The sequence below is a fragment of the Ictalurus punctatus genome, chromosome 11, assembly GCF_001660625.3.
Source record: "Ictalurus punctatus breed USDA103 chromosome 11, Coco_2.0, whole genome shotgun sequence".
Classification (NCBI taxonomy): Eukaryota; Metazoa; Chordata; class Actinopteri; order Siluriformes; family Ictaluridae; genus Ictalurus; species Ictalurus punctatus.
Window position 1 is genome coordinate 11,816,215 of NC_030426.2, and position 26,007 is coordinate 11,842,221.

The following is a 26,007-nucleotide window of genomic DNA, read 5'->3' on the forward strand; positions in this document are numbered from 1 at the left end:
ATGATATCACAAGAGTAAACCAGATTGTTATTCCCCTGAATATGAAGCACTTTAAACCTGGAGCAGTTTGTTTGCATGATCAGCTACGTTATTTCTGCTGAATAGGATACTATTTACTGTTGTATAAAGACTGTGTAAATTTTGCCCTGTTGTACTGATATGCAAATAGTGAAAGATGAGTTTCATGACTAAAGGTCAAGTAAAAGTAAACCAATTTACCTTCTAGCTTCATTTCTAGAATGAGATTAGCCAGGAAATGTACACACTTTCAAACCAAACTGGTGAAATAATAAAGGGCTCCTTGTTGCTGCAGTGACCTAATTGCACCCACTGCATAACAGAATACAAGGAACCCTGCAGCATATTCAAGCATTTTAAGTGCGATGGTTTCCATGATCATCTTATTTTATATTAACCCTCACATTCTGTTCAAAATGTCCTTCTAGTCCAGGGCATCTCTTTTGATTTTGTCCAAATGACATAGCACATCACGTTTGATACAATTGTAACACTGATTTTCAAATAAATTGTCTATTTTATAAACAAGCATCATAATATCTTAGCGGTATAAAATAAATATAATCGTAATGTAATAGACATACAAAACAGCCTACACACTTAAAGATCCACAGGATGACAGGCTTTTGCACAAAAAAGATTGAGAGAACACACATGCAGTTCGTTTTTTTTTGTCACTCGCATGCATCAGTAATGTGATACCGCAAACAAGACACATATACTGTTTGATTACCATGTTTGTTTGTTTTTTAGCTGTATTGTAACTGCAGCTGTCCACTAGGTATGAATAAGTGTGTGAATGTGTGTATGTTTGGTGCCCTGTATGTATGAGACTGGCATTCCATACAGGGAGTATTCGCACCTCGCATGTCCAGTGTTCCCTGCCTCTGAAACCACCTCAACAGGATAAAGTGCTTACTGTTGATGATGATTCTGATGATTTTGATGATGATGATAATGATGATGATGACCATGTTAATAATGGTCCAAAATGTTAAATATGTATCACATAATTGGACAAATGACTTGTTATATAATATGGTGTGTTTTGTAATGCTCTGCTTGAATATTGTTTGCTATAGTTCAGTAGGTCATTCTGTAGAAGGTGTTTTAAAATCTTGAGCCACGTGCCCCTTTCTGCATGGTCCTGGGACAGACAGTCACCCTTTTATTTCATATTTACAAATATTTAATGTTGTGATTTCAACTTGTTGCTCAGGACAAAATTGTTTAAATGTGACCTCTATAATATAAACAGTATTATAAAAACATTCAATAGAGAAGTGGAGGAAAGTACGTCAGCTTTCATATAAGAAAATACTTTTAGTATTGCTCCACTTGTGTTTTGACATGCATAGAGCCAAGGGCTGAATAGATGGCAATTTTACTCTGTAGAACATGATAGTACACAATGAGGGCCTTCTCACCTTGAGTTTCCAGGTTCTCACACAGCTCAGTCTTGGCCTCTCCATTGGGTCTGAGGTTGGCCTTGGGGTTGAATTTGTTGGACATTGTAGCGGCAGTGACCACGGCCTTCAGGCTACGAGTGCTGCGTTTAGTCACATTCTGCTCAGGGTGGAGGAGCACCACATAGACTTTGGGCATGTAGAGCAATCCCAGAGACACAGAGGCACTCAGGCTGACTGAAATGGTAAGAGTGGTCGTCTGGATGTACATCTGCCATTGAAACAAAAGCATACGCAATGACAAATAAGGAACATGAATGAATGAATGAATGAATGAAGTAATTTAAGGAATTCGGCCCTTAAAAGACATGCAGGTTTCACTATTATTACCGTTCCTGGGATAGTCTCCAGAACCACAGTGATCCAGTTCAAGATAAAGCAGTTAGTGATCAGACATAATAGGGAAATCCTGAAGCCATAGTGTTTTAATGAACACTAGCTCAATTTTTTTTTCTAAGGACCAGGGCTCAATTCTTTGTCCAAGAAGATGGATTGGGTGATGCTTAATTCTATACTGTAAATAAAGATGTTATTATAAATTGTGTTTGCAAGCCCAAAGATCATTCAAGATGTACAATAATAACTCCTTTAATTCAGTGAGACCTGACCTCAACTTGTGGCTAAACTTTTAATTCTCTAATGGAAAGTAGAGCCTACCTAATTTGCAGAATTAGAAATAAATAAACAGACATCAACCACCAATAAACAAATAAACCCTGTACCTCTCCAAAAACACAAACATGGATCAAGTGTTTTTATTTAATTCTTCATATTCCTTTTGTTTTCATGATGGGGGTTGTAGTAGGGACAGGGTCAGCCCAAACTTGTTTTTACAGATTGCAGCTCCTCCTGGGGAACCAAAAATGTTCCAAAGCCAACTGTGAGATATAATATAATAAAGTGGAACTGATGCATCACTACTGAAAGCCGGCCAGGGGGAATCCTTATATGCTCAAAAACCCACATCAACTGCCTTCTCACACTTTGGAGGAGTAGCAGCTCTACCCCAAGGCACTCCTGAATTGGTGAACTCCTCAACCTATCATGGAGAGTAAGTGGAACAACCCTGTGGTGGAACCTCATGAATCATCACAGACCTTCTCCAAATCCACAAAACACATGTAGACTCGATTAGCATATGCTTCAGAGTCTCCTCTTCAAAACCCTGTCACAAACTTTTATAGATTTTTCCTGGAAGTCTGAGGACTGTGATACCCTTATAATTGGAACACACCTTCGAGTCCCCTTTTTCAAAAATGGTGATGACCATCCAAGTTTGCCAAAGGTACTGACCAAGATCTTCATGTAACAATGCGTGTTAACCTTACAACCTCAACCTTTTCCAAGCCTTCAACAATGCCAAATCTTATCTTCCCATGGAACCTTGCTGCTATGAAAGTTTCAAGTGCAATAGTAACCTCAGCCACATAGATAGACTCAAAATGCACCATAAATATCTGGTACTGTGTCCTGAAAGGAGGGCATGTTCACTGGGTTAAGATGTTCTTCAAAGTGCTCCACCCATCACTCATCAATATGCCCAATAGTGCTTAACACTCTCCCGCACTTGCTCAGCAGAGTTTGGGTTTGGTTTCTTCTTCCCCTTCTGAGGTGCCAAAGTATTTGCGAAAACATGTTTGGAGCCATCGGAAGGCATTTTCCAATGGCCATCTCCTCCCATGCCCAAGCTTTCATTTCTGCAACTGATTTTACTGCAGCCCTTGTGACTCTTCTATAATTCTCAATTTAATCAGGAGAGGCCTTCATGAGCATTACTGGGAAGGCCTCATTCAATTTGATGACTTCCATCACCGCTGGTATACCAGTGCATGCTAAGGTTACTGCCTGACAGGCACCAACAGCCTTTCAGTCTTAGTTTTTTTGCATAGAGAGTATGATTATGATCCATTCAGACTCATGTTCTGTATAAGGCAGACACAAGTGATGATCAATGGACAGCTCTGCCCCGTCATTACCCATCTTCATTTCCATCTTTCTCAAGATGAGTGTTGAAGTCCCTCAGTAGCACTACTGAGTCAGTAGGATGTACCTTCTTCAAAAAGACTGTATAATTCAAACCACTATTTGGTACGGAAGCCCTAAGTGGTCATGTCTTATTAATATTTTCTTGTGACCTCTACATAACAAAAGTTGCTTTCTCGTGAGCTTGACTTAATTCTCTGTGTTGCCTTTTTTATCTTCTCTTATGCTATTAAGATTTGAATTATTTTTGCTCTTTAAAGATTTTAATCTTATCTATTTCTGTTTACTTACTTTGTAATTTTGAAGACTTGTATGTGATTTCACTCTACTTTGAACAGCTATTAAGCTTCACTGACTTTTGAATTTAGAGTTTAGGATTCTTAGTCTATTTTGCTTTTAGGTTTAGAATTTCATATACCATTTTAGACAAACCAAATACAACGTACAAACCAAAAACAAGGCACATTGTCATATAACCACAATTCAACATAAACAAAACAAGCAAACTAGAACTTTTAATCACAACTGAAATGTTCAAATAGCAATGCAAATTTCACATTCGACTCACATTTAACATTCAATAAACAATACTCTTGTTAGAATGATCTTTGTTTAATTGTCTTTTGAGTATCATCCAGAATGTCCTTTAAGATGTCCAGTGGGTGATTGCAAAATCAGTTCAATCCTACCAGTTCAAAGAAATGTCCAATCGAACAGGATGCCCTCCAAATTGAAGAAAGTAGATGCCTATAGTGCAATGAAATGTCCTCGCGTTACAGCAAAAGTGTAATTTTTCACAGGTTTAAAAATCAGCGTTTAGTTTGGGTGGCTTGCCATCTCAAATCCATGAGGGGGGTTTTCAACTCAAGCAATAAACCGGACCAAATCCCAGGTTTCACAATTCTTTAACACCCGCTTCAGATTCAAAGGAATTTCACAATCGGCAAGCATCTGCGATTTTTATTCCTTCTGTGACATTTCTCTCATCTTGTGTTCAGCGCCTCTTTCCCACTTCCGTGAGTCATACGCTTACATCGTACGCAACATACATGTATATCAGAAACTGTCCACATGCTCCACTGCGGTCCCATTGATATCAAGTGGATGGTAGTTTCTCTCCTGTTTTGTGGTGAAGTATACAACCAGCTTCTTTGTCTTGCTGATGTTCAGGAGGAGACTGTTCTCCTGGCACCAGTTTTCCAGGCTCTTAATCTCCTTTAAATAGGCCTTCTCGTCGTTATCGGAGATCAGGCCCAACACAACAGTGTCATCAGCAAACTTAATAAAGGTGGAAGAGTTGAAAGTGACCACACAGTCATAGGTGTACAGGAAGTACAGAAGGGGGCTCAGTACACATCCCTGGGGGGCTCCAGTGCTGAGGGTGTGGGGGGGTGAGACTTGTTTGCCCACCCTAACTGCTTGTGGTCTGTCTGTCAGGAAGTTGGAGATCCACTGGCACAGCAACGGTCTCAGACCCAGGTCCTCCAGCTTGCCGGTGAGTTTGGAGGGAATTATACTGTTAAATGTTGAGCTGTAGTCACCAAACAGCATTTTGACTTATTGTCCCTTCCTGGAGTCTAGATGGCACAGAGAAGTGTGGAAAGATGTGTGATGGCATCATCTGTGGAACGATTTGGGTGGTATGCAAATTGTAGCGGATCCAAGGTGTCAGATAGTGAAGAGTTGATGAAGTCTCTGACAAGTCTTTCAAAGCACTTCATCACAACAGATGTCAAGGCGACAGGATGATAGTCATTGAGGCAGGCAGGCTTGGGGGTTTTTTTTGACAGGAATGATGACAGACTGCTTGAAGCACATAGGGATTACTGACTGTTCCAGGAAGAGATTGAATATCTCTGTGAACATCAGTGCTAGCTGGTCAGCACAGGCTCTAAGGACCTGACCTGTGATGCCGTCTGGTCCTGCTGCCTTGGCTAAACATCCTGCTAGACATTGGCTAGCAGGATGCTAGGCTACGGAGCACGGTGTGCACGAGCCCTCAGCCTGTTCCTGACTCCAGCTCGCTTCCCTCGGGGCCGCCGGTACGGGTTGCTTCCTTTGTTCCTTCTTAGGATCTCACTCGGCCAGGATGGATCGAGTATTAAAAGCAACGACTGGTGCGTGTTTTGTACATCAATAGAAATAAGAGTACTTCTGTTGTAGCTAACAGTAGCCATTGTGAAATGAAAAAGTGAAAAAGTAAGAAAGGTGTGGAAATGAAACAAAAGGATACAAAAAGTGACGGAGCAGTCGCGATGGCAGCCGACTCCACCTGTACCATCTTTAAAATAAACTTTTGTTAAATCATAAACTTTTGTTGGTCACAGAGCTTATTTTCTACAATAATTCAAAAGTCAATGGAAAAATCCTATTGGCTTTTTGTTGACAGAACCAGGGTGATGCTAACTTCTGGGTTGGCCTACAAAAATACGTCATCCCTGCAGGATTGACGACTTCCACATTAGTGTCTGACACTTGAAAAGGGGACACCCCTCTTAATGCGGAGAAAAAGTCCATCTATACAGCAGGCAATTATTACATTTATGAAGGCGAAGATGCCCACATGCATGTAACAACAGTCCCATTCACAAGGCACGAGATTTTCACGGGATAAAATTAGGTCGTGAGAAAACAGCTTTTCTTTTATGTCAAGATCATGAAAAAATTCAGCTGAGATCATGAGAAAACAACTTTTTGTTATGTCAAGGTCGTGAGAAAATTAAGTCGAGATCATGAGAAACAACGTGTTATGTTGAGATGACGAGAAAACAACAAAGAAAAAAAAGTAATAATGCATGGCCGCTTAGGGCTTCCGTAATTTGGTGCATACACGCAAACAACAAAGTTTTCCTTCTTGAGACTAATCTCATATAGGCAACCCTCTTGTCCATTGGGAAAAACTGAGGAAAAAAGTGCAAGACCCTCATACTGGAAATGGTGAGTACAACACACCCACCTAAGGTTTATCTCCTGTGTGAAGAGAGGTGAGAGAGACCACCATTATACAGAACTTTAGTAGCTGAGCCTGTGTGAATATAAGCATTATCTAGCCCATATATTTCCACATCACACACTAATTCAGGCTTTTTACGCACCAGTAAAATGGCATTCCGTGTTCACAAAGCCAGTTTCCATTGCAAGACGCTAGTATGTCTAAAACTGTACACTGCATGCCTGCCACACAACTGGCATTGTATCTGGCTCCCACCCTTCACCGTGCAGGTGGTGAGCCCAAAATGTGGCTCTACATTGCCATTTCAGGTTTAGCCTAATAACATTATGTTCCTGCATAACTTTCAAGGGGATCTTTGGGATCTTTGTTTGACCCCTGCCCTCAGATCTGTTCACCAGGGGTATAGTGGAAGCATTAAGCTCCTGGTGACATAGGGCTGATGTTAACGGACGTACACATGTCCCTTCACTACAACAAAGTCTCAATTAACGAATGGACATAAGTTTTCATTATCTCCATAATTCAAATGTTCAACACCACCTGGTATGATCTGTTCAGCTATTCAGCTATGCTATTCAGATCTGTGCATGATAAAAGTCACATTTTGGTGTGAATAAAGCATCTTGATATTCCATTAATATTATGCTGATCCAAAATAGTTTTTGCTTGACATAATGACAATGGGCACCATTTATCAATTGTTTAGTTGTGTGTAAATGTTTGCATAAACCAAACAGAGCTAATATTGTCTGCAGAAAGAAGTTTCAGAAACTTCTTCATACTTGTGTGCAGAAACTTCTTCATACTTGTGTGCATTAACTACTGAACCAGTATCAGGATGTATTTATCATTGATGCAATTTGCTCTGGATGAATGCCAAATGCCATAAATGTAAATGTCAATTTATAAAAGTGCAGTAATCCATGCACAATATATAATTTGATGTCGATCAAGTCAAAGATTACATTAGCTGGTCTTCTTATGCATAAGCTTACACACACAGAGGAGAATGAGTAGGAGACATTTTTCCCAAATTATGAGATTTCATTTCACCAAATAAAATTTTTTGGATTTATTTATGATGTAAAGAAAACCCAGCCACTGGCTCATTGCGCGCACAGGACCAGTGCCGGTCCCAAGCCCGAATAAATGGGGAGGGTTGCCTCAGGAAGGGCATCCGGCATAAAAAAACCCTAGCCAGAACAACATGTGAATCAACCTTAAAAACTCCACACCGGATCGGTCGAGGCCTGGGATAACAACGACCGACGTTGTTGCCCAACAGGGTGCTGACGGAAAATGTGCTACTGCTGGACGAAGAAAGAAGAAAGAAGCTTCACAGACAACACGCAAACGCAGAGACAGAGGAGGGAAATGCATCAAGCTGAAGCGCGAAAGCTATAACCCACTACGCGGAACTGAAGGTCGGGTCCCTCAACATTGGCACAAAGACAGGCAAGGGGATAGAATGGGCCGACATGGTAGAGAAGCGAAAAAAATTGACATTCTCTGCGTACAAGAGACTGAGTGGAAAGGCAGCAAAGCGAAAGGAATAGGCGGAGGCTACAAACTCTTTTACCATGGGTCGGATGGGAAAAGAAACGGAGTGGGCATCATCTTGGCTGAGAAGCACATAGATCGAGTCATAGAGGTGAAGCGAGTATCAGACAGAGTAATGAGACTTAAACTCCAAATAGAAGACATGTTAGTAAACAAAGTTAGCACGTACATTCCACAAGTCGGATGCAGCAAAGTAGAGAAGCACAGTTTCTGGAGCGAGCTAGAGCCCCTAGTAGAAGAAATTGGAAAAAACGGAAAGACTATTCTTAGGAGGCGACCTTAACGGTCATGTTGGTGAAGGGAACTTAGGGGATGAGCAGGTCCGTGGTCGACATGGGCTGAAGATAAGAAATGACGAAGGTTGGAAAATCATAGATTTCACAAAAAGCATGAAGCTCGCAGTGCTTAAAACGTTCTTCTTCAAAAAAGAGAAACAATGTGCTACCTACTGCAGTGGAGAGAAATGCTCCCAAGTAGATTACATCCTCTGCAGGTGGAAAGATTTGAGAGAGACTACAGACTGTAAGGTAATAGCCAGAGATAACGTGGCACGGCAACACAGACCAGTAGTATGCTGCACAACCATTAGATGCCAGAAAAGCAAGGAACCCAGACGACAACTACAGACAAAATGGTGGAAGCTCAAAACGGAGGAGAGGATGAGTAACTTTACAGCGGAGGTAATGCGAGCAAACGGAGGAGAAAGCACCCTGCCGTCGAACTGGACTACTACCGCCAACATGATTAGGCTAGAGGCAGTAAACGCCCTGGGTTACTCCAAAGGGCTGAGAAGAGAAAATAAGGAAACGTGGTGGTGGAACCCAGAAGTACAAACCAGCATACAGTGGAAGAAAGAAACTAAAAAACTGTGGGAAACAACCAAAGATGAAAGAATTTCAGAAGCGTACAAGAAAGCCAACAAAGAAGCAAAGAAAGCCGTGGCAAAGGCGAAGCGAGAAGTCAACGACAAACTGTACAGACGAATGGAAAATGGAGGAGGGAACTGCTTTGACGTTAAGGTTGGACTCCACTAGGGGTCAGCCTTAAGTCCATTTCTGTTTATCACCCTCATGGACAGGCTGACAGATGGACTCTGGCAAGAACCACCATGGACGATGATGTATGCCGATGACATCGTACTATGCATGGAGAGCAAACACCAAGCTGAAACAGCACTGGAAAGCTGGAGAGCCGCGCTCGAAAAGGGGGGACTGAAAATTAATAGCAAGAAGACCAAATACATGTGCATTGGTGATCCTGAAAACCATGACTCATTGAAGTTCAATGATGGAGAAGAAATTGAACAAGCAGATAACTTCTGCTACCTTGGATCCATTGTGGAGAAAAATGGAACGACCCGACAAGAGGTCAACCACAGGATCCAAGCAGGTTGGGCCGGCTGGAGAAGAACTACTGGAGTCATTTGCGACAAAAGAGTGCCGGCTAAAATGAAAGGAACCATCTACAACAAAGTGGTGTGACCAGCCATGCCATATGGTCTGGAAACAGTGGCAACTACAAAAAGACTTACTGCTGCTCTGGATGTAGCAGAGTTGCAAATGCTCAGATTTTCGTTAGGCCACACTAGCCTAGACAAAATCCAAAATGAGCAAATCAGGAAAACGGCCCAAGTCGCACGCTTCATGGACAAAGCAAGAGAAGAGCGACTGAGATGGTTTTGGCACGTAAATACAAGAGGGGTAAAGCATGTCACATGAAGAATGCTCGGAATGAAAACCCCAGGAAATGGGAAGCGGGGAAGACCGCTACAGAACTACATGGCCCAAATAAGCATCGACTTAAAAGAGGCCAGGGTGTCGCTGGAAGACACCCACGACAGAGACATATGGAGAAAATTGATTCGCTGTGGTAACCCCTGAACTAGGGAAAAGCCGAAATGAAAAGAAGAAGATTTATGATGTAAAGAAATGCCAACCGATAAAAAAATTTTATTCTGAATTTGGTAAACATTTATGATTCCTTATTATAATTATGATAACAATTGCACCAAAAAAATCCACACTAATGAAAAACACAGAAGCACCCAATTCAAATAAGCAACACCTATTTTTGGTTGTTGAGTTTCCCTGCAGGAGAAGTGCTTGCCTATTGTTCCTACAGCCTTCCATTTATTTTGCTAAGAAAAGTTAAGTGGTTCTGATTATCTCTTCAAAAAGCATTCAGAAATACAAAGTACTATATATGTAATTAGACAGGAGAATAAGAAATGGGATTTTATCTGCAATAGATCTTTGTTTCTTTTTATGTATAACCAAATACTGTAATGCTCCTTTATGGAAACTCACTATTTTTATGAGAAGCTTCTCAAAGAGAGTGTTTTTGTACAAATGAGAAGGGTAAACTTGTAAGCAGGAGAACACTTTCTGCAACTCTATACTGTCAAAAGAAGAAAATAAAAAAGGAGAAATTATTATATAGAGTATGTGTTACATATGTTTACAGCATTTGGCAGACACCCTTATCCAGAGTGACTTACATTTATCTCCAGGGCCCAGCAGTGGCAGATTGACAGTGCTGGGATTTGAACTCACAACCTTCTGATCAGAAGTCCAACATTGTAACCACTGCTCTTTATATATAATTTACAATGGTGTCTCTTTAAAATGGTAACAAATTGGGTGCTGTTGTTACTGCCATACACAAGAAACCTTAAAAATATTAGTCTTAGAAATTAAGTAGTTCATAATCCAATTAATTTGAATATAATCAGCTGTTTTGGAGTGAATGACCAGGTAAGCAGTGGTTGGGTAAGGCTCAGGCACATGTTTTTAACTACTGTAGCACTGCAGTTTCAACTCCATCAACTCACACTGTACTGGACACATTACACAGGCATTCTTATCCATGTCCATGTAAGACAAGATGCTGTTAAATTGATTTAATTTGGTCTGATCACATAATTCTGTACCTTATTCATCTTCAGTAACCACGTTATCCTAGTCAGGGTTACAGTGGATCCAGGTCACAGGAACACAGAATGAAAAGCAGGAATACTCCTTGGATGGGAAGCCAGCCCATCATAGGGCATCACACACACATTTAAGTGTAATTTAGAGTAGTCAATCCACAAATCCATGTACCCCGACGGACACTGACAGAACATGCAACCAATTTTGCACAGGCATTAATCCGAGACCCTGACCCTGGAGCTGTGAGGCAACTACACTACGTGCTACATCACTGTGCAACCTACCATACTGTATCCAATTTTATAGAATTAACAACTGCCCTCAGAGAGCAGACAAGTGAAATGGGAACAGGGGACTAAAAAAGGTTTAGCCCTCAGAGACTCTGACCCAAGTGACTCACTGCATTCATATTGCTCCACTTTCTTTCAAATGCAGAAAGCTAAAAGTAGATGATGACATTATCTATATTCTATATTCTGAGGTATTTCACTTTTTAAGCGCAAAGGACAAATAATTTTGTTATGGTTTATTGACCCATAATGAAAATAAACTTTCACTGTGCAGTTGTCAGTGCATAAGGGCCGCTATGTTTTGGTGCCACTCCATGTCTTAACCTATCAACACTGAATGCTACAAAGATGTAACCATGTAGGTTATTACCTAAATAAGTATATAATATAACAGCCACTGCTCAACTCACTGGAAATGCATGTTGCCAGAATGACTTGTAAATACATTGTTTTGAAAACCAGAAATAATGAAAGGAATGAACAGTACAGCAAAGCACAACACATTTTAGGCCCACAGAGAAAATGGTTACTTTAAGTGGGGTGCCAAACATTCAAGGGTGTTATTCAAAGTGTCTTCAATCCTTGAAATACACCTGTATGTAAATAAGAGCTATTGGCCTCCCTCTCAAAGAGACAACAATTATTCTGTCAACAGCACAATACAGGTAAATCTCCTGCAAATGAACCATTTAGCACGAGTGTGACAGCCTACAATTCTCCCAGGTGAGGTTGCGTACAAATAGCAGTCTGAGCAAGGTGGGCGGCTTGCACTCAGACCTCAGTATCAAACTCAGTACTCACAATACTTATGGGGAGATTAATCTAATATGTACAGGGGAGGGCACATTGGTTTGTTCTCCCCTCTAGACCAGGAGCTTCACTTGCTGATTACAAGCTATAGAGATTGCACCAGATGACTCCATTCAAATGATCCAGAAAACCCCTAGTGGCATTCATCACATTTATTTTGACACAAGCCGTATGAGGTTGGCAGCCAGAATCCTGATAAGGCGTCTGGCAGTAAACAGGCGATGAGCGAACAGGTTGACAGATGAAGTATATCACGAGCTAGGAGGAAGTGAGGCGTTTAATTGCTCTGAAAAAAAAGTCATCACTGACTCTTTGTGTTTTCTTGTACTTGTCAGCTTAACTGATTGTGAGACATTCTTGTTGTGATGTGTCAATTCTTATTGCTTTTTTTCCCCAAACATAGTGTGGGAATTTGCCATATTGCAATTTTTTTCCATCTTTTATTTCACAATTCTCCACTGTGCTATATTCCTCTGATACTGCAGATGAGAAAAAGTGTAGTCATTTATGTGACTGTAACTATGGTTAACTATAGCTTGTTATAGATTATTATAGCAACTCTGTAGCTGAGTAGAGGCAGGTAAATACAATATAACTGTTGAGTGGAATTATTTATTGATTTTTGTATAAGATGCAATGTTGTGCAGAAGTAATTACCAAATTCATTTCACATTATGTTGGTTACATGTTTAATTACTCGAATGCAATTACTAAAGTAATGTTGCACACACTTAAAGCAATAGTTGGCTAGTGAAAATTCACATTCATTTCCATTTATTGCAACACCATGTTTGATCCTTCTATCCCCCTAAAGAGAGCTTAATTAAATAACCATGAAAGGGATTTTTTTAAAATAAAAAAATAAAATAAAATCTTGTTATTTTTAGAATCAAAACAGAAAAGCTTTCTAACTGAAATTAATAGACAAGAGAAAGGATTTGTGTGTGTGTGTGTTTGTGTGTGTGTGTGTGTGTGTGTGTGTGTGTGTGTGTGTGTGTCAGAGTCTTATTTTGTGAACTCGGTCTCAATCAGTTAAACATGTCATCATAACTACATGAACATGGCCATGGTCTGGCTACTCATAGTGTTGGTATAGAATAAGTCTTAATGAGGCTTGGTCTGGATTTCAGTCTCATCTTAGGTCTTGGATAAGACAGCATTCTCTATGTAGCTTGCTGAAGGTGATAATCACCTCTTTGCACCATGTTTTGTGCTTTGTCTCCTCCTTCTTTTCTTTTCTTTTTTTTTTGCTCCCTCAGTCCTTTTGCTGCATGTTGGTTGGGTTGTTACAGAATACAAATGACCACATTATGTTTTCAGAATAATACAGAACTGCTGCATCTTATTCAGCTCACATTATTTGAATACACAACAATGATGTGACTATAATTACGCCAATCCTGGTTGTATAGTGGATACAAAAAGTCTACACCCCTATTAAAATTGCAGGTTTTTGTGATGTAAAATAATGAAACTGTGATAAATTATGTGAGATCTTTTTCCACCTTTAATGTGATACAACAGCTAACAAAATTCAAACAAAAAACAAATAAAAATGTTTTAGGGGCAAAAAAAAACCCCTACAATAATCTGGTTGCACCAGTTTGCACACCCCCTAACTAAAGCTTTGTTAAAGCATCTTTTGCTTGTAGTACAGAACTCACTACCAACTTGACACATTTTTATTTGGCAAAATTATTACACTTATTTGCAAAAATGCTCTAGATCTATGAAATTGCATGGGGATCGCCAGTGCACAGCCCTTTTCAAGTCAGTCAGATTTTCGATATGTACACCAGGATCGCAAAATAAAATTGCCATTGTAGGAGACAACTCATCCATCATATGGTTCAGGGGGGAATTAGGAAAGTTCACTGAGTAAAACAGATGAAGTTAAGTGCTGGCATGGTTATCCTGGCATGACTCCTCTTTTGCTTTCTTGCTGTATCCATGTTAGGTGAAGTATTCTGTCATGAATTGGGAATGCAGAAGGATACAACTGCAGTTTAAAGATTTTATTAAGAGAGTGGCAGGCAGACAGATCCAAAATGCAATGCAAAAATATAGTCAAAAACAGGCACAGGGTCAGGAGATCAGCAAACAGACTAAACTAGGCAAAAACAAGAAACGTGAAACACAGGTACGAGATCAGGATCAATAAACAAAGAACCATGAACAAAGAACAAAGGCTCTGTAGAGTACAGGCAGCAAAACACTAATACAATACTTTGCGACGTAAAACAGAAACACAAGGGTATAAATAGACAAACTAATCAAAAGGGAAAAGGGAACAACTGTGAATGATGATCCCACATAAGGAAACTAACCAATAACAATACACGACCAGAGACAGGACAGAAACTAAAACAAAAACACACATGTAAAAATGAACAAAGTCAATGTCAACCCGGAAGCACACACTATTGCGCTTCAGGCAGATCAGGAGAAATCCGTGAAAAATAGATTGGTATTTGGTGCTATCCACCATTCCATCCACGTGCCCCACATTTCACACCAGTAATGGCAGGCTCAAATTTCTTCCCACATTGTGGGACTCAAAGGGGCATGTTTGCTGAGCTGTCACATGCCCCATTATACTGCAAGTTATTTTCATTCCTCCCAAAAAAAAATATATATATGTTTGTTGAGTGCAATAACAGAGTTAAGGTGGAAAAAGTTCTGATATTATTTATCTTGGTTTCATTTATGTTATATCACAGAAACAAGCGATTTAAACAGGGGTGTGTAGACGTTTTATACAATTTAAAAACAAATCTTTTGATTCCTGTATGATAATGGATAACCCAGAACAAGCTGGTAATTTTGTAAACTAAGGTTTGACAACACCAAAGACTTAGATAGATACAACTAATGATGAAATCATTTAAAGCTAACCACTATATATACTATATTGGCAAATGTATGTGGATACCTGACCAATCAAAACCATACTGTATGTGCTTTTTGAACATCCCATTATACTGTAGATGTAGTCCCCCTTTGCTGTTATAATATCCCACACTTCTGGGAAGACATTTCACTAGATTTTGGAGCATGGCTGTGTGGATTTGCCCATTTAGCCACAAGAGCATTAGTGAGATCAGGCACTGATGTTTGATGAGAAGTTTGGGGAAGGTCCACATATGGGTGTGGTGGTCACATACCTTTGGCCATATAGTGTATTTCACTGACTTTGGCCATATAGTGTTTTTCTCTGTCTAATGCTCTCTTGACCTGGACTTTTGGTGGATGGCTTGCTGTAGGAAGAGTTGCCATATTCTTTCCATTTTTATAATAAAGGCTTTAAAAGGTATAAATGTGCTTTATAGTATATATTCTTTATAACCAACTTTATAACCCTGATTGATGCTTTTAAAGAAGCTGTCCTGGAATTGTTTTGACAGCACCTTTGCATGCTCTCTTAATATTTAAAGCTATTTTGAATGCAGTGTGATGCTCAGAAAGCATCACAGAGTCTCAGTTTCACTACTAGGGCATCTTACCTTTTCCGTTGATTGTGACGTGCCAAAGAAGATGGGGATAAATGCAAGCCAGATGATGCAGGTGGTGTACATGGTGAAGCCAATAGGCTTTGCCTCATTGAAGGTCTCAGGCACCCCACGTGTCTTAATGGCATAGACCGTACATGTGACCATCAGCAGCATGCTGTATCCCAGCAGGCAGATGAGTGACAAGTCTGAGATATCACACTTGAGCACACCTCGTGCCATATCTGGGTTTGACATGCGTTGGTCTTCATAGTCCACAAAAGCCTGGGGAGGGTCTACCACAAACCAGATACACACTCCCAAGAGCTGGAGTGAGATCAGGATGAACGTGATAACCAACTGGGAGGCTGGGCTAATGAACCGTGGGGCACTCACTGACATCTTCCCTTGCTCAAAAATACGGTAAATGCGGTTGGTCTTGGTAAGCAATGCAGCATAACTTATACTCATTCCAAGGCCAAGAAAAATGTGTCTGAATGAACAAATCCCAACATCAGGAGTGGCAATCATCAGGAAAGTGGTAGCATAGCAAAGGAAAATGCCTGTCAGTAAGACATAGCTGAGCTCCCGTCCTGATGCCTTAACAATTGGTGTATCATTGTAGCGTATGAAAGTGACCACTACAAACAGTGTAGCCATGATGCCTAGAATAGCAAGAAAAACAGGTATGACCACCCAGGGTGAGCTCCATTCCAGCTTGATGATAGGGATGGGCTGGCAGCCTGTGTGGTTCTTGTTGGGGCGAAGGTCAAAGCGACACATCTTGCAAGTGAATGGGTCGGCTTGGTACTGATATCCTTCACAACGCTCACAGTGCCAACAGCAGGGAATGCCTTTCACAAGCTTTTTCCGCCAGCCTGGCTTGCAGGGTTGGCTGCAGTTGGAGTAGGGCACCTTCTGCACACCACCCGGCCACTGCATCATGGAGATCTGGGGCAACAAAAAAAATGTTTCAGGCAAAGGCATACTTCTATCATACATCTAATATACTTCTACATGAAGAATACAAGTGATTTTGATATTTATATTGAACTTTAGAAGACACCATTTATTCACAAATCATTGCATGGCTTTAATATGGAATGGACTTGGGTTGAATTTGCACCCAAAGGGAGACTTACGTTAAGGTTGAGTTTGTCAGTCCAGTTGCCAATGATTTTGTACTCAGTGGTTTTGTTATTTATCTGATACTGGAATATATCATAACGACCTGGGGCATCTCCATTCTCATTAAACTGCACTGGATTGCCAGCTGTCACTGGAGATAAGCACATGTGGACAGATAGTTAATCACAAAATGCATTCCAAAACCACTGGTATGAACACTATGGGCATGTTCAGTGCAGTGTGCTAACAGGACAAAGAAAGTTCTTTTGCTAAACAAACACCTGTTATATGGCACAATGTGTGACAATTTGTTCCAACTGAAGAATTGGCCAAAAACAGGCAATATGAAGAATGAAGGTTTTGGGATATATGATCAATATACAGCAAGCGTATGAAATAAAATCACCCAGTCCTGATTTTCAGTTCCTTGAACAGCAGTACCACAAGAAACGATTTTGCTGTCTGGATTGCTGTTCCAAGTTCCAGAACAAGTGTGGTTTGGGTTCAGTGAAAACCAGTGGAGATCATCACAAAGGGTTGATTCATGTAGATAATTCTATTCGCTTCTTTGTGCTTGACTGGAAATTTTTTGATTCCTAATACACAGTGTGAAGTGTGATGAGTCAACCCAGCCAGAGCATTACAACAGTGCGTTACACCACAAAAAAATATACACTGGGCCAAAGGATTACTGGGTTTTTGTGTAGGAGGAATATTTATTTAAGTGACACTTCAAACATTGATGCACATAGCTGTAGTGATTCGTACCATGGGAATATATAATAAGTTGAGTGTATTGCATGGAATGCTTTCTTAATCAGATTAACCAATTTATCAGTTCTATCATTATCAAAAGATGCTAAGCAACTATGGGTGATAATATCATTTGGTTTCCCTTTAGAGACCACATAACAGATTACAGCAATTTCAGCTACAACATTTCTCTTGAAGTCACTCTGTACTTTAAAGCTGAATGTGTGCTTAAGAACATGAAATATTGTAATCATGAGTTTTGGATATCTCACTGATTTCAAGGGTTCTTAACATGGTATCTTGTAGTCCTTAAGACAGGAAATAAGAGGAAAAACTAACTCATGTATCTCATTAAAATGACAGATGACATTAAGTATTTATGGAGCAAGTCATGTAGCCAGTCTCAACATTATAACTCTATATCTCTTTTATATCAAATTAAAATACAGTTTGAAAATAATTAGGTGACCTGATTTGACTTTTCTTTTGTGACCTGGCCAAAGCATTCGTGAATTAAGGATTGATCAGCATTTTCACAAATGAACACAGATTGACATGTAATGCATAAATGAGACATTTCACAACTTGAATAAAGAGAAAATAGTTCACATTCTGTTACAAATACCACAGAAGGCATCACATGAATGAAAACAATAACAGGACCACAGGAAACCAGAAGAGTGTTCTCCAGCACAAGTGAGGGCTGAGCAGATTACATACTGAGGGGTGCTTCATTTTGGACCTGTCTCAATTTGCCTCTTCACTGCAAGTGCAAGTGCCTCTTCACTTCACTCCCACTTCACTGCAAGTGGCACTCCATTCTCACCCCGTCACAAAGAATCATGGGATATAAATGTCAGAGACAAGCCTGCATCAATGCAGTCTCACCTGAGAAGAGCTTTACAAGCTACCCCTTCTCAGTACTAATAGCTTGGGACACACTTCAAGACTGCAGACCTTCACAGAAATATACAAATCAAGTCAGATTCGCTAAGAGAAAGCTGTGGGGCAAATTGAGGCACAGAGACAAGCACTACACTCATAAAATACTTTTAAAAACTGAAAACCACATTCAAACCAAACACTGCAAACCAATTCTGGCCTCTTTGGCACTTGAATACAGGTGTATCTCCAGAAAATGTATAGAATAATTTAAAACGGGTAAGAGACTAACCTGTGACATTGACTTTGCGGATGTACTTAAGAAGGAGGCTTCCATCGATAGGGTCCATTTTGGAACAAAGTCCTACCTTTCCAGGACACAGGTCTCTGTGCATGTTATGGAGGGCATGGGCCATGGCATACACGGCATTAATCACAAACATCACTTTACCCTCCTGTTCATATGCAGAATCTTTCCCAATCCTCTCTTGATCTAGAAGGAAATAGAGATCAGCTTAAATTAACAGCTGTTCATTAATGCAAAATTAGCATTCACCAGTGCATTTACAGATGGGTGACAATTTAAAAGGAATATTAGAGACTCACTGAGTCACTACCAATCATTACAAAGTTATTGTGACTGATTACTTTGATGATATTTCTATCCTGATGAGAGTAGTCTCTTACAGGATGACATTGTAAGAGATGCCATTCACAGGGCATGTAGGCACACTGAGTGAAAATGATATAAATTGCATGTGCTGGATTTTAATTTGTCACCTTTCTGTATATCTCTACCTGCCAGAACAATTTTATTTGCAAACACAAACATGCTCTAAGCCAATTACGAGACATGACCAAGAGCCAAAGTCATTAGAATAATAAATTTGTTGAGATTTTTTTTGTGCAAATTGCCAATACATACTGCACAAAAGTCAATTGTTGGCCCAAATTAAACAGACTAATTTACTGTAATTACTTGGAAACTCACACACACTTCTCATTCCCACCTCCTCTGCAAGTAAGTTTTAAGACCACTGCTACAGGCTTTTATGATGCAAAAAATGAAACCAAGATGAATCATGTCAGATCTTTTTCCAACTTTACTGTGATAGCAACTAATAAAATTAAAATGAAAGACAAATAGAAACTTTTTAGGGAAAAAAGAAAGAAAAAAAACCTTACAATGACCTGATTGCACACATGTGCACATCCCTTAAGTAATACTTTGTTAAACCAACTTTTTCTTGTAATACAACACTCAAGTTTTTTGGGGTAAGAGTCTACCAAAGTACAGTAGCACATCTTGATTTGGCAATTTTATTTTACACTTCTCTGCACTCTGTACACAGTTTCTTCAAGACATTGTACACAGTTTTGATAGTATTTAGATCTGCACTCTGACTCGGTCATTCCAAAATGTTGTATTCTTCTACTTCTAAAGCAGTTCCTTTGTTAGCTTGGATTTGTGCTTTGGGCTGTGAATTTTTTTCTTCATCTTCAGCTGTCTAACAGAAGCCTACAGCTTTTGTGCTAATGGAAATTATTTGGAGATATCCATGATTCCCTCTAAGTTGACTGGTGCCCCAGTCCCAGCTGAAAAGAAGCAGCCCCATAGTATGATGCTGCCAACACCATGCTTCACAGTGTGTATGGTGTTCTTTGGGCATTAAGCTGTCTTGTTTGTGCACTAAACATATCTTTTACAATTATGCCCCAAAATTTCTACCTGAGTCTCAGGCATAACACATTTTGCCACATTAATTTAGGGGTTTATTACAAAGGACTGTTATTTTCTTTAATAAAGAAAATAGCCACTCTTTTATAGCCCAGATATGTGATGAATACGTAACAATTGTTGTAACATGCAGGGCGTGACCAGTACTTGCAATATATTCCTGCAGCTCCTTTACTGTTGCCATAGGTTTCTTGGATAAGTTTTCAACTTTCAATAATTTTGGAGGGACATCCTGTTCTTGGTAATGCTACTGTGATGCTCCATTTTCTTCACTTGTTGATGAACTTCATGGTGTTCAATGTTACATCTAATGTTTTGACAACTGTTTTGTACCCCTCTCCTGATCGATACCTTTCCACAATGAGATCAGGTACATGCTTTATAAGCTCTTTGAAGAATATGGCTTCAACAGTTGGTTGAAAACAAGATATCAAGATAATCCTATTGAAACAGCTGATCTTTATTTGGTGTTAATCTGAATCATTTCATTGATGACAGGTGTATAACTTTTGAACATGGGTTTCAATGTGGTGGGTAGATTCTGAGCACAGACACATGCCCCATTATAAACGGGTATACACACTTGTACAATCAGATTATTGTAAAAAAATATATTTTTCCCCTTGAAAAAGCTCTATTTGTTTTTCACTTGAATTTTATTGGTTGCTATTATCACATTAAAGGTGGAAAAATGTCTGACATGATTTATCTTGTGTATTACAGTATGGGATTAATTTTCCTTCAAAAGTATTGTGGTCATGGATCAAAAAATAAGCGTGGATCCAACATGTAAAAACACATAAAAATGTATAGTACAAAACTGAAAAATAAATGCAAAGTTAGTAGAATAACAAACAACATGGTCACGGATCGAAGAACAATGAGCGTGAATCAAACATTTTTAAAATGCATTTACAATTATATTGCAGAAAACTGAAACATGAATTTAAAGTTTTCTGAATCGCACACAAAATCACGTTTTCCTTGGTTATTTGACTCTGTTGTTCCCTTTCAAAGGGAACTTCGACGTTGCATTTAGCATAACAGTATGGGAGCGCCTTGCGCGCGTGACCAGTATCTGAAGCTTGTGTAAAATCATGCCTCTACTTACAGGCCTGCCATGATCAGGTGACGTGGCAATTAAGCGCGTCGCATGATATATATATGGCACCTGTGAACCACGCCGCCTTACTATCTTCAGCGAGACTGCATGTCTGTGGTTTGTGTGACAAAGAAAAAGAAACGCTTCATTTCTACTCTGTATTTCTCAATATCTCTCAACTTTTCTATCCCTTTTTTAAGAAAAGAAAAGAAAGTGAAAGAATGAGTGAGAAAGAATTCAGAAAGTATGTTACGCCTTGCTCCCGTTTCATCACGGGAGGAGACGGACACGCTTTCTGCGTGAAGTGTTTGGGCGTAGAACATGCTACAGCAGCCCTCGAGGGGTCTGACTGTCAGCATTGTGAACGTTTCACGATTAGGCAACCACGCTCTCGGCTCGCTCTCTTCTCGTCCGAAGGGAGTTGGGTTTCAGAACCCCGCGGATCTGGGCCGGCCGCTGCCAAGGCAGCCAGCCGTCTCAGGTCCTGGGGTTCTTGTATGGATTTGGAAGAGGAGCCAGAGATGAGCGCAGCTCTATCTCTTGCTCCGTCTTCCGGGTCCGGCTCTCTGCCTGACTTTAGAGCTCGTGTCGCGACTCCTCCTTCCCCTATGTAAAGCCAAAACAACCTCGCTGACTCCGAGGAGTCAGTAGAGGGTGCCATTGCACCAAAAACCGACAGCAGCTCTCATGCATATAAAGAGCTGCTTGAGGTGATCACTAGGGCGGTTCAGAAGTTGAATCTAGACAGGCCTGGGGAAGAGGAAGTGGCTTGTAGCAGGCTGGATGAGCGCTTCCTCTACAGTGTAAATAAACATAAAGCTCCCTCACACCGCAGAAAACTCCCCTTTTTTCCAGAAGTGCATGTTGAGATATCACGCTTCTGGAGAAAACCATACACTAGCCGTGTTTATAACCCCACAAAGTCTGATTACTCAGCCATCATGGGGAGTGAGCAGCACGGCTAAGTGGCGATGCCAAAGGTGGAGGAGGCGCTTGCGAGCCATCTCTCTCCATCAACGGCAGGTAATTTAGTGAGGCCAACTTTACCTTCAAAGCCATGTAAAGCCACTTCGGTGTTGGTGGGCAAAGCCTATGCGGCAGCGGGTCTTGCTTGTGGGTCCCTGCATACAATGGCAGTGTTGCAGGCCTACCAAGCAGACCTGCTGAGTGAGCTAGATACTGGTGGGAGAATTGGGCCAGAGGCAGTGGCAGAGCTGCGCCGCGCCACAGATTTATCTCTTCGGGCGACCAAACAAACGGCCCGCCATATCGGCCGTTCAAGGGGTAGCCTGGTTGTGGCAGAGAGGCACCTATGGCTCAACCTGTCAGGGATGGGGGACAAAGATAAGGTCTCCTTGCTGAACGCCCCGTTAAACCTTCCGGCCTGTTTGGTGGCACAGTCAATGCCAGCGCGGTCCCCCCGCAGAAAGCCAGGGGGACAGGTCGGCCACAGCCACAGCCTGCTAAGAGGCCTGATCTAAGAATGATCATAAAAACAAAGCAGGCAAGGAAGGAACAGTCCTGATGGGCCACGGAGGGACATATCAGGGGACTGATCTATCACCCTCGGCCAGAACTATGGAAACTGTGGGTCTGGCCCCTGAGAGGCACCAGTTCATAGATTCTGGTCTCACAACTGAGGTTGTAAAGACCATGTTAAACGCTAGAGCACCATCCACAAGGAAATTATATGCCCTCAAGTGGCGGCTTGTTGTCTTGTGGTGTGAGGAACGTCAGTTAGACCCAGTGAATTGCGCAATAGCTACAGTCTTGGAGTTCTTACAAGAACATTTCTCAGCAGGGTTGGCTCCTTCTACAATCAGGGTTTATGTGGCCACCGTTTCGGCCAGCCATGCCCCTGTTGATGGAGCCTCTGTGGGGCAACATCCTCTAACTTCGAGGTTCATGCGTGGTATCAGACGGCTGAGGCCCATCTGCAGGCCGTGAGCACCTTCCTGGGATCTTTCTGTGGTCTTGGAAGGTCTGTCAGGGGTCCCATTTGAGCCCTTAGAGTCAGCCTCTGAGAAGCTTCTGACTCTAAAGGTAGCTCTCCTACTGGCCTTGACATCTCTCAAGCGAGTGGGAGATCTACAAGCTCTCTCTGTTGCCCCCTCCTGCCTTGACTTTTGAAAGTGCCTACATCGGCTGCCCACCCTGTGGTGTTGCAGGCCTTCTGCCCTCCTCCGTTCCTCACACCGGAACAAGAGAGGATGCACCTGCTGTGTCCAGTAAGGGCCCTCTGTACTTACATCCACCGCTCCGGCCAGTGGCATAAGTCGGAGCAGCTGCTGGTCTGCTTTGGTGGCAACAGTAAAAGTGATGCTGTGTCAAAGCAGCACATCTCTAACTGGATAGTGGAAGCAATCTCTATGGCTTACGAGGCGTGCGGTCTCGCCACGCCTCTGGGCATAAGAGCTCATTCCACTAGGGCGGTCGCCTCCTCGAAGGCTTTATCCAAAGCGGTATCCTTGCAGGATGTGTGTGCGGCTGCAGGGTGGTCTACGCCACACACATTCATTCGTTATTACAGCCTGGATATTCATTCCACCCCAGGCTCGAGTGTCTTGCGGTGACCCTCAGGCTTGGGTATTTTTGAACAGGCCGTACCCTCGGTATGATGGAGTGGGTATTCCCGTTCCCATACTGTTATGCTAAATGCAACGTCTCGTTCCCTTCTCAGGGAACATCGGGGTTATGCATGTAACCCTGTTCCCTGAGAAGGGAACGAGACGTTGCATAGAATTGTCATACCAGGGCAGGCCTGTGAATTGCGTCTTTGCTTCAGATAATAGAGGCTGGCGGCGTGGTTCACAGGTGCCATATATATATCATGCGACGTGCTTAATTGCCACATCACCTGATCATGGCAGGCCTATAAGTAGAGGCATGATTTTACACAAGCTTCAGATACTGGTCACGCGCGCAAGGCGCTCCCATACTGTTATGCTAAATGCAACGTCTCGTTCCCTTCTCAGGGATAAGGGTTACATGCGTAACCCCGACGTTTGTGCTCTCTGACATTTTCTGCTCATGTTTTCTTTTTTTGAACGCTTATGCTGTTTTTCCCTTGGTCCCTCCACTTGGTTTTCAAAATGTTGCAGTTCAATTTTCATGTAAATCAGGGCAGGCTTTAGCATCACCATTGGTCCACTACAGCTCCTCCTCTAGCCAATCAATCTAGCCAATCAATCTCATGGCTGTTGTGTTCATAGACATACATAGACGTCACGTTTGCTGCTAGATTATAATAAAATTAATCCAATAGTGTATAGACTTTTTATATCCAATGTATATTTTCATTCATTAAATAATCCTAGATAATTGAATATTTATCATGGTAGTATAATTTGTTTTTGTTTTTTGTAACTTTTTTTTTAAACCACACAAATAAGCATATTTTTGTGTGAGCACTGTGACTTTTTTCCAGGATAGGTCAGCTGGATTCACCTTCACAGCTTGGCCAATAGAAAACTCAGAAAATTACAAAGATTACAAAATTAGGATGCTCCTAATTCACTGGGTCAAAATGAAGCATTTGGCAGTAAAATGGAAAACAAGTTGATGCTTTAATTATCCACTCCACTGCATATTATAATTTTCTAAGTGAGTCTAATTAAGCCATCTTTTTTTTTAATGTTGAAACATTTGATAAAAGGAAAGCATTGAAATTTCCAAACCCTTAAGTGCTTCTTTAAAACTATTACATTACTGATGCCCCAACCTTCATGTCCTAGATGATGAATGGAACAGGTTTTTTACTAAATAAAGGTGGAAGCAAGATTAATTATCTTTCTATTCTTTTATAATTACACCAGACAGCTGTGTATTCATTTGAGTTGGGGTTATCCAATGGTTTATTTTTTTTTTTTTTAAAGATGTTAATTACAAAGCACTGCCTTCAAATGTGAATATGTTAAAGCAAACTGAAAAAGACACATAGCATGTCATGTGCAGGACTGAAATGCAAGTCACAATTTTTTTTAGAACAAAGTCAGAAGTAAACTGTGGCAATTCTTTTTTACCCATCAGACATTGGGCAAATTGTTGAAACTTGTATGCAGTATAAGATTTTAGAGAACTTCAGTTCTCCAAAATTCTTTGAAGCTAGATTTTCTCCATGTTTTCTTTTATTTATTTATTTTTAGACTCTGCTGCATGTGAGGTGAATTGAAATTGCAATGAGAACATTGACAAGACATACTCTTTCTCCACCTAACTTCATCTACTCTGCTGAAACCATGCCAAATGAAAGGCCTTTTCGATAAAAAAATATAGTTGAGCAGTTCCACATCAGCAGGAGGAGGAGCTAATTTCCTGGCTGTAAAAATGTAAACCAAAGCCTCAAATAAAGAAAAACTACAGTTTTTCTAAAGCATTTGTGAAATTATATGATTATTATAGGTCCAAAAAGGTTATATACTAAAGAGACTGAAAAGTAGGAACATACTGACTACTTACTGTCTTCCTCTATATATAATCTATATGATATTTGAAATTATTCATGATTTTAGAACTACTGTTCTTAAAACTATAGGGTGTCCCAAAAGTCTCCAAAATGTCTTCCAAAATTTTTCCTACTTAGTTTCTATTACACACACACACACACACACACACACACACACACACACACACTTATATATATATATATATATATATATATATATATATATATATATATATATATATATATATATATATATATATAAATAATGTTTTTTTTTTTTTTTTCAGATAGCCTTAAGAATGCCGTTGACAAAAGGAGAATGCATTGAAATCATTCTCATGGCTGGATCTGGAAGCTGTTACAAGGTTGCGATAGACATTCAATTACATTCATCAACACCAAAGGTTTTAACACGAGTTCATCATGAGTATGAAAGGTGACTCCATGTGCATTTACAAAATA

General features: G+C 40.6%; 1 protein-coding gene across 2 annotated transcripts in view; it reads right to left on the reverse strand.

Moving 5' to 3' along the window:
- Positions 1-26,007, reverse strand: part of LOC108271537 (metabotropic glutamate receptor 4) — a 154,917-nt gene that overhangs the window by 1,748 nt on the left and 127,162 nt on the right. For both annotated transcript variants that reach the window (XM_017479175.3, XM_017479174.3), the window contains 4 exons: positions 18,554-18,754; positions 16,641-16,777; positions 15,514-16,449; positions 1,446-1,695 (listed from right to left, as the gene is read on the reverse strand). In XM_017479175.3, the coding sequence (XP_017334664.1) occupies positions 1,446-1,695; positions 15,514-16,449; positions 16,641-16,777; positions 18,554-18,754 (1,524 nt within the window). The remainder of the gene's footprint in view (positions 1-1,445; positions 1,696-15,513; positions 16,450-16,640; positions 16,778-18,553; positions 18,755-26,007) is intronic.